This window comes from Aquarana catesbeiana, linkage group LG04 (assembly GCF_042186555.1).
Source record: "Aquarana catesbeiana isolate 2022-GZ linkage group LG04, ASM4218655v1, whole genome shotgun sequence".
NCBI lineage: Eukaryota > Metazoa > Chordata > Amphibia > Anura > Ranidae > Aquarana > Aquarana catesbeiana.
Genome location: NC_133327.1, coordinates 29,363,294 through 29,373,698, shown reverse-complemented (window position 1 = coordinate 29,373,698; position 10,405 = coordinate 29,363,294). Strand labels below are relative to the sequence as shown.

At 42.4% G+C, this 10,405-nt stretch overlaps 1 protein-coding gene across 1 annotated transcript; it reads right to left on the bottom strand.

Annotated features, from left to right (window-relative positions):
- Nucleotides 1-765: 765 nt before the first annotated feature.
- On the bottom strand, nt 766-1,686 carry LOC141141345 (olfactory receptor 2D3-like). The gene has a single exon (XM_073629012.1). The coding sequence runs from the start codon at nt 1,684-1,686 to the stop codon at nt 766-768; it is 921 nt and encodes a 306-aa protein (XP_073485113.1).
- Nucleotides 1,687-10,405: the final 8,719 nt, after the last annotated feature.

The window sequence follows — 10,405 nt, the reverse complement described above, 5'->3', positions numbered from 1 at the left end:
CTGCCAGGGTCCGGGTCTAGTGAACAGCCAGTACACTAATTGGTCAGCTGTGTTCTGGGCTTTAAGTAATGACTAGACCAAGGCTCTAGGCTCTAGGCTCCCAGTTGGAGACGACTCCACCCTGCTGACAGGAGGTCTGGGCAAGGGAATCAGGAGGGCTTCACCAAGGAGAGAAGGTAAGAGCCAGTGTAGAACAAGGCTACTTGATGTACGCACGGAGGTGCTGGGCGTCCAGTCTGTGGGTGACAGACCAAGGCCCTAAAGTGTAAGGCCTGAGCAGGAGAGCTGCGTTTATAAGCCAGAAGGGCTGAATATAATTTATTTCAGTAGCAGGATTGAAATGCTAAATACCCCTGCGAGGAATCTATTGTGTTTGTTTTGAACTTTCTTTTAAGTAAAAGTGGGCCAAACCAGCCCTGAAACGTGAGTGGTGGTGTCCTTAAAGCTCTACACTTGGAGTGAACCCCTGACAATAAATATATAAATATATAAAATTTATTTGGGTACAAGATTACATGGCCAATTAATTGTTCGTCAAAGTATCATAGTGCTGAAAACTGACAAATGGCCTGGACAGGAAGAGGGTTTAACATGCCTGTCTTCAAGTAGTTAAGTTATACTAGTCGTTTGGTAATATAGCTTGGTATTTTTTGTGCATAATGTGAACTATTTTCTTTTGGGAAAATTATTCTCATTTAGTTTATCAAACATGTTGCCCCTTCTCATATTTAACTAACGACACAAGTTCACTTTAAGGGAAATACATCACTTATCTCTTACCAGCCTCCTCATGGCTCTCTTAACGTCTTTATTCCTCAAGCTATAGATCAAGGGGTTCAGCATCGGGGTGATCACTGTGTAAAATACTGCCACCCTTTTGTCCGTGTCCTCTGTGTCTGCATGCTCTAGTCTAACATACATGAACATGGCTGTCCCATAGAAAATGACCACCACTACCAGGTGTGAAACACAGGTGGAAAAGGTTTTGTACTTGCCAGAGTGAGTTCTAACAATAGTGGTAATGATTCTAAAATAGGAAAAAAGGATTAGTGAAAGTGGGATGAAGGCCAAGATGGCCGTGCCCACCAGTTTTACAATATTGTTTGATGAGATGTCACTGCAAGAGAGCTGTAACAGAAGTGGTGCCTCACAGAAAAAATGGTTGATGGTGTTAGGGCCACAGAATGTCAAGCGGAATACAAAATACAAATCAATGGATGATATGATGCAACCAGTAAGCCATGCTATGCTGATCATCCACAAACAGACTGTTGTGTTCATGATCATACTGTAACGTAGAGGGTTGCATATTGCAACATAGCGGTCATAGGCCATCAAAGACAGAAGCAGACACTCAGTTTCCCCCATGAGCAGGTAAAAAAATACTTGGGTGGTACAGCCAGTAAATGAAATCCTCTTCTTTGGTGCAAAAAAGTTAACCAACATTTTTGGTACAATGACTGAGGTATAGCAAATGTCCAAAAATGACAAATTAGCCAAGAAAAAATACATAGAGATGTGCAAGCGCTTGTCAGTCTTCACAGCCACTATGAGAAGAAGATTCCCAATCAGTGTGGACATATAGATTGCCAGGAAAATGGGGAACAACAAAACTTGTACCAGTGGGTCGGTCGAGAGCCCAAGAAGAATGAATTCGGTTACAGCACTTTGGTTCCCAACATGCATCCTAACTGATCAAAAATTGTGATTGAGGATTATTTTTGTTTTATACAAAATATAAAATTAAATTAGATATATGATGGAAAGACTGTGTGATAATTCACATAGAATATACAGTATTATAGAATATTCTCAGATTGTTATCCTTTTATTGGTTCAGTGCATAGATAAATTAACTTTTGGATCCTATATCTTAGAGGAAATAGTAATATAAGTGAAATTTTTACATAATTATACTGCACATATGTAAAAAATTAATATAACTAAATAATATGAATGACATCACTTCCCTAAAGTATGGATGCAGTGGATTTCATTGATCTTTCATGAATAAATTTTACAGCACATCTGTCAAACACATGGCCTGCAGGCCAAATCCAGCCCCCTAGGCCATTTCACGTGGCCCTCACACCTCTTCTGCAGCTGTGGCACTCCCCTCATCTCTGCCACTTCCTAGTCTCGGCGATTGGCAGCATAGGGGAGGACAGAACTACTCCTAAAGATTGTGCGCTTCTCCGTGCAGCTGCAGCATGCCCTCATCTCCACCTCACCTGGTCTCAGCATTCTGCAGACTCTGGCAGCTGATTCCAGTCCTCCTCCAGACCCTGCACTTTCTGCTTCCTAACTTTGCCGCCAGCTTCTTACCGGCAGCAGCACAAGGTAGGGGGTAAGGTGCACTGTGATGTAAGGAATGGTGGGGGGCTTTTGACCTCTGATGGTGGGTGGCTCCTGACATCTGATGTAAGGGGAGGTTGCTCTGGACACCTGGTCCTACAGATATAGCTGGCCATTTGAGGGCAACCGTAATGCTGATGTGGCCCATGATTAAATTGAGTTTACTCTGCTTGGCAAGCCTATCCTTAGTAAACTGGTGACGTGAGCTTATTCCATATTTCCTTTCCTTTAAGCTACAGTCAACTGTGCCTCCATAAGTGCTGGTTTATAACACAGGTACAGCTTTTAATTGTAGAACTCCCTTTCTCAACTTCTTTTTACCCCAGAAGAACCCTTAAAATATATCCCCCCCCATAAAATTTTACAAATGGCCCATGAGAGGAGGGGGGGATCTGATAGGTAGACCTTATACCTTGGTCTTTAAATACTCCCAAAAATAAATGTTATACTGATGTTGACCAAGAATGTTTGTGTCTAATCTGCTTTCCATGTTTATGTGCAAAATGATTAATTTATTTTTCTTGTTTGACTCCACAGTTTCCTTCCACGCCACAGGAATGGCAGACTGTGGCCTCCCACTTTGCCCAGTGGTGGGACTTTCCTAACTGCGGACGGAGGGGCAATTGATGGGAAACACGTCCACATCATCCCACCACCCAACTCGGGGTCATACTATTACAACTACTATCACAACTACAAGGGGTTCAGTAGTATTGTGATTTTGGCAGTGGTGTCGGCTACTTATGAGTTCCTGTATGTGGACGTGGGGAAGAATGGCCGGATGTCCGATGGTGGAGTCATCACCCAGACAGAGTTCTACAGGCATCTCCAGAATGGCAGCTTGGACTTGCCACCTCCAGAAGACAATGCGGAAGGACTCCCATTCATCTTCGTTGCGGATGAAGCATTTGCGCTGGGGGACCATCTTATGCGGCCATTCCCTATGAGGACCCTCACCCCGGACCAGAGGGTTTTTAATTACCAGCTGGCCAGAGCCAGAAGAGTGGTGGAGAACACGTTTGGAATGATGGTCAGCCGGTTCCACCTATTTCTTACACCCATACACATGGCGGAGTATAAACTGAATCATATCATCCTGGCGTGCTGTTTCTTCAAATTCTGCCAACTATGCTGCCTCAGTTGGGCCTGAGGCCGGAATTCAAGTAAATGAACCAACCCTGACGGCGCTTGAAGCTGGCCATCCTGGCTTGCCCCCCCTGAGTGCCCGCGAGGTCCGTCTTGGATAACTTGATTACTTTGCGGGTAGGGGGCCATCAATATGCCAGACAATATCTGATACATTTTTAAAATAAAAAAAATCATTTTAACTACTAAAATCTTTGGTGACATTTACTGCTTGTGTTTCTTTTAGCTGACCCTGACAGAAATGTGGGGAGTCCTGAAAATGTTGTGATTGTGTAACATTAGAAAGCACTTTTGTAGTGGTAAAATTGTTGTTTTCAGTGATAATGGGTGTTATTTACTAAAGGAAAATACACTTTGCACTACAAGTGCACTTGAACCTGCACTGAAACTGCACTTGTAGTGCAAAGTGGATTTGCCCTTAGGAAATAACCCCCATTGTCACTGAAAACAACAATTTTACCACTACAAAATTTTAGGAGCATTGAAACAATAATCCACACATTCTTGAGTATCAATGTTTTTAATACCTACCAGCACAATCACATGTGCATTTATAAAAGGTTTTTAAAACAAACCAACATGTTTGTTGTATAACAATGTTTGGGTTCACATTAATAAAAGTAGAAATGTACATTTAAGGTAAAACAGGCATGTTTCAAACAAACAATAAATACACAAATCTGGAACGTACAAAGTTCAACTTTTGTAGAAATTGAAGGCAATATCAGACATGAGTATTTATAAACTGTGTTTGAGATTGCGATTTTGAAGATGCACACAAATTGCAGAATGTCAACATGTGCTAGCTGCCATCACGGGGGATCAAGGGACGTGTTTTGGGGGTGCAACCCCTTCCTCTCAGTTACTTTATTATTGAGGAAGGGGTTGCACCCCCAAAATGCCTACATTGATCTCCCGTGATGGCAGATGACACACTGCGTGCATCTTCTAAATTTGGCTTTTCTATAAAATGGCAAAAAATTAAAAAAATTCTTCCATTACAAATACCACAAAAAAGTCATGGATTTGGAGGTGTTTTAAACTCTCCCTAAAACATCAATGATGTTCTTCATTTTGTTTTTAACATCATTGATGTTTTTCTGGATGTTTTCCAAGTCCCTATTACACCCCATGATCTCCCTGATCAGGATCCGTGCACTTTCACTGGTGAAATGACCTGGATCCACAACATCACGATCACCTAAAAATATAGAAACAAAAACATACCATGTATTATAAATCTACCGGCATCCATCTCTTACCTGAGCCTGTGGTCGCAGACACTCACCTGTTGTGGTGACTATTTCCACCACGTCTCCCTCCTCCTTCTGGCTTTGGGGGATTTCACCTTCTTCCAGAGGTTGGGGGTCTGTTGTCTCCTCTGATGAGGGGTGTCCTCCGAGTCTTTTCTCCCCTATGTAAAAAAAATAGGTATACTTAGCACACAGATATTTGATGGCAGAAATAGGAATATGAAACATTGCTTGGAAGTGGGGTACAATTGTCTGTTTTGGCAGAGTTACAAGATGAAGAAATATTTTGTCACTTTGTCAAGCTGGAATACTTACCTGTTTTGTACAAGCTTCACAGATGGAGACACCCCTATAGTATACACTGGACCACCTGTGTGGGCCCCCTAATAAAAAGGGTGTTCTTGTGTCCCACACTAGTGCTCCAGCGTCCAGATGTGTAAACAGCTGCTGAGTGTCCTCTCCTTACACAGAATCTAGTTTGCATTACATTCTAGTTACCAATCCATCTAGACACCAAATTATTTTAAGAGAAGTAGGCTAGCAAAAATTTGTTCAAATGCATATGGCCAAAACAATGGTGTTTTCTATGCCGAATGAACAATGTTTCATACGAACGAACAATGTGCCCATGAACATGAAAGTTGCCATTTTAAACTGTACAACAGTAAAGAAAAACACATGGAGCAGCACGAACGTAATCAAAATAAAGAATAGGAACACAGCACAATTACTTACTTTTTTGCAGCACTCTCCTGATCATTCTGTACTGCTCGTGCTCCCTTAATTTGAGGTCCGACCACCGCTTCCTGAGCTGATCCTTGGATCGTCGTACCCCGAAATTCTTCTGCAGATTTTTGACCACTTTCGCCATAATCTTGGCATTTCAGACATTGGGGTTGGGGTAAGGTCCATACTTCCCGTCATAATCGGCCCTCTTCATTATGTGGACCATCTCCAACATCTCCCCAAAGGACATATTTGAGGTCTCTTCCAGGATCGGGACGTTTCTGGCTCTGGGCTTTCCTCCTCCTCCTCATTGCTGTAATTAGCACGCACCTGTTGTGTCCCCGCCATGTGCTCTTCCCCCACTGCGCCAAACAAGAAGGGGCAGGGAATAGACTAGAAAGAACGTCAGGGGCGGGCGGAGTTTCACACATGCGCAGTGTATATAAAGAATAACGCGCGTGCGTAGTACGTACGATCTGTGAGAGGAGGAAGGAGTATCGGAGGCGCCGATCGTGATAATGAAGGTAAGATCTAAACTTGGGCCTATACTGCTTCTAGATTGAGGCCTATATTGTAACAAGATTAGGAGAGTTTAGACTGACATTAGGGTTTGTCTTGTGTCTTGCAGATAAAATGGATGGCTTCAATGACCACAACTTCCTCCCCCTGTTCATAGACAAGTACAGGGAGCTGCCCTGTCTGTGGCAGGTGAAACACCCCCAATACCACAATAAACAAAAGAGGCAGGCAGCACTGGAGAAACTGCTGGAGTTGGTGAAGTCGGTGATCCCCACGGCAACCATCCCCTATTTAAAAGCCAAAATTGGTGGCCTGAGGAGCACTTATCTTAGGGAGCGCAAGAAGGTCACGGATTCCCAGAGATCCGGAGCTGCAGCAGATGACGTTTATGTCCCCAGGCTGTGGTACTATGAGAGACTGCGATTTCTGTCAGACCAGACTGGAGTCAGGGAATCCCTCTCCACTCTTCCTTCCACTCTTCCTTCCACCCTATCTTCCACCCCAGCTGAGGCTTCCGATGTCCAACCTGGGACTTCCAGCCAGGAAGAAGTGAAGGAGCCCAGCTGGAGTCAGGTATAGCATTGTTCTACAGATTTCTGGTCAATAAATAAATGACGTTTACTAGATGTTATAATTGATCACTAATTGCTGATTTAATAAAGTGTTTTACATATCAATAGACAGTAGTGGGCAAAAATAATTTGCACAATAATGAAAAATGCTGGGCTCAGAATGATAGTCTGTTATATTTGTTAACATTCAATTTGCAACAATCATGAGGTGAAAATTGTGTGTGATTGAAAAGAAAAAACTAAAACGATGTCCCTTTTTCATACACAGGAAGACCTCAGCCAGGACGAGGCTCTGGAATGTGGCACACAGGAGGAGGCTGTGGAATGTGGCAGCCAGGAGAAGGCGGGAGTAAGTGGCAGCCAGGAGGAGGCGGGGCTAAGTGGCAGCCAGGAGAAGGCCGGGCCCAATAGGAGCCTGACAGAATCGCAAGTTCCTCCCCTCCGCTTTCCAAACAAAAGACCCAGGAAGGGGAGTAACAGGCAGGATTCAGCACTCAGGCTGATACAGGAGGCTTCTGCGTCCCTCAGAGCCACCCCTACTCCTGAAGAGGCCTTTGCCTGCATGGCTGCCACCAAACTGCAGCGCATGCAGGAGGGCCAACACCTCATTTGTGAGGACCTTCTTTACAAAACACCAACTAAGGGGGTGAGGGGTGAAATCACACACAAAACCCACCTGTGTGAGTTGGACCATCCTCCTACTCCTCCTGCCACAACTCCACCACCAGAGCCACAGCGTGGAAGGAAGCGTGGAAGGAAGACCAGAGAGTGATGACCTGGGTTCAGTCTGGTCTGACAAAAGATGCAGGCTCTTGTATGACCACAGCCTGGGGACATAGATGTCATCTGCTGCTGTTCAGGATCTCTTGGACTTCTGGACCAGACTGCACTCCCTTAGATAAGGACTCCTCAGACCACCAATTTTGCAGGAAAATAATTGATGTGTCCCTGGGGGCCAAAGGCTTCGCCAATTTCTGCTGTTTCTCCAGCGTTGCCTCCCTCTTTATTTGGTTCTGATCCCTTAATAAAGGAATTTTTGTTTCAATTATACTTGCCTATGTGTGTTTTCCTTCAAAAAGGCAGTTTGTTTGTGAGGAGGCAGGTATATTTCAAAAATACAATGTGAAATTAACAAGAGACACCAACACCAAGCAACCTCCTTGAGATGAAATTATACAAGATAATAATGTTGTGGTAACTTGACACACAAAACACACCCAAAAATATTCTGGAGTAAAATAAAAAAAAATAAAATAATAAAAACACGATCAGGCTTGAAAAAATACAAACCCCCCAAAAAACATATATCTTTTTTGTCAGATATGACAAATCAAAATATATTGATGAAATCACGATAAATAAGAAAGAAAGAAGTTTGTGAGAAGTCTGTGTGAATATGAGCAGCAAAACAACTTCATTCTTCTAGCATTATAAAGAAGAACAGAGTGCGCTGCATTAAACAATTTTAAGCATTGCAGCCTGACGAAAGTGCTATATCCATTCCGAACGCTAATTTTACCAGACCGAGCTGTTCCGTCCCGGAATTTCTTCTGAGCATGCGTGGCACTTTGTGCGTCGGAGTTGTCCACACATGGTTGGAATTGACGCAATCGGATTTTGTTGTCGGAAAATTTTATAGCCTGCTCTCAAACTTTGCGTGTTGGAAAATCCGATGGAAAAAGTCAGATGGAGCCCACACACGGTCAGAATTTCCGATAACAAGCTCCTATCGCACATTTTCTGTCGGAAAATCCGACCGTGTGTACAGGGCATTACAGTGGAGGTCAGAATGCCACCCTTACAGACAACTAAAAATATAATTGGTGTCATGCTACTTGTTTAGCTAAATAGAGTTGGTCCTGGAACTATATAGGCACCATGAAATTGGCGATTAATTGGTCACACCTTGATCATACCTCAAGGAACCCCTATCAATCTTCAGAGGAACAAAAAATTATATAAAAAAAGCACTTCTGTGCTAAAAAGCCAAACTGTATGAACTAAATAAGTGTGAGCTGTACCAGCACTTTATGTGCTATTCTAACACAAATAAACTAATATGGTATACTCAATAAACAAATAATCAACTTAGTGAAAAACATACATCAGTTTCATCATGTCACAATAGTAACAAAAAATCATAAAAGTCCTACTTTTCAAAATGATACAATATTGTTCCTGTTAACCACTTCAGCCCCTAAAGGATTTACCCCCTTCCTGACCAGAGCATTTTTTGCGATTCGGCACTGTGTTGCTTTAACTGACAATTGCGCGATCGTGCAACATTGTACCCAAACAAAATTGACGTCCTTTTTTCCCACAAATAGAGCTTTCTTTTGGTGGTATTTGATCACCTCTGCGGTTTTTATTTTTTGCGCTATAAACAAAAAAATACCGCCAATTTTGAAAAAAAAGCACTATTTTCTACTTTTTGCTATAATAAATATCCCCAAAAAATATATAAAAAAACTAATTTCTTCCACAGTTTAGGACGATATGTATTCTTCTACATATTTTTGGTAAAAAAATCGCAATAAGTGTATATTGATTGGTTTGCGCAAAAGTTATAGCATCTACAAAATAGCGAATAGATTTATGGAATTTTTATTATTTTAATTTTTTTTACTAGTAATTGTGGCGATCTGCGATTTTTATCAGGACTGCAACATTATGGCGGACAGATCGGACACTTTTGATACTATTTTGGGACCATTGACATTTATACAGCAATCAGAGCTACAAATAGCCACTGATTTCTGTATAAATTACACTGGCAGGGAAGGGGTTAACACTAGGGGGCGATCAAGAGGTTAAGTGTGTTCCCTGGATGTGTTCTAACTGTAGGGGGGATGGGCTCACTACAACATGACAGAAATCACTGCTCCCGATGACAGGGAGCAGTAGATCCCGGTCATGTTGCTAGGCAGAACAGGAAAATGCCTTGTTTACATAGGCATCTCTGCGTTCTGCCTCTCCTCACCGCAATCGCGGGCCGCTGGTGAACATCGAGTTTGCAGGACCTGCAGGCACAGCTCTCACGCCAGCTAGGCGGCAAATTCAAAGGGACATACGGGTACGCCCTTTTGCCTGCCCATGTAAATCGGCATGCAGCAGTCGGCAAGTGGTTAAAAATGATACCCAAAAGTATGCAATGAGTTTATTGAGTTTATATTGGGTTTTCTACACTTGTGAGCAATGTACTTAATTGTTGCTGGTTTGACTCTCCGGAGGTACCCTAGGGTGCCAGGAAACCCTGGTTGAGAATGGCTGTTGGAGAGTAACTTGCTGTAAATGGCACACAGCTGTTTCAGGGTAGTTGTCCATTGTCAGTGCAGTCTGTTTTTTCAAGTAGGTATCCAGCAATAAGCTCCACAGGTGTAGACTTCAAATATAGGGCGTCTATGTGACACACATACACACAGCTCCAATGAAATTTGCCATATTCTGTGTTATAGAGCTATCTCGTATGATTGTAAGTCCCATCTAGTGGCCTAAATTCCCTTTTTACTGATTGAAGTATTTAAAAACAAATACTGCATTATGGGCACTATATGGTGCTAACAAACAAACGATAGTTCTTTAATACAGAAGACAGCAAATTTCAGTGGAGCTGTGCGAATGCGTTTCACATTTGCTCAGGGAACTTTTTATACCAGACTCTGTAGTGTGACATTATATTATATTTGAAGTCTATACCTCTAAAGTTTTTCCTGAACACAAAAAAAAAGTATAGGGCCCTAAATTGTTATTCTCTCTTTTTTTTTTCTTTTTTTCGTTCCTTCTTTATTTACATTTACTACACTGTTCCTTACATTATTAATAAGATCGTAATGC

What these genes read in the sequence shown, in the direction of transcription:
- LOC141141345 (XM_073629012.1), bottom strand. Translation starts at nt 1,686, where the DNA reads ATGCATGTTGGGAACCAAAGTGCTGTAACCGAATTCATTCTTCTTGGG.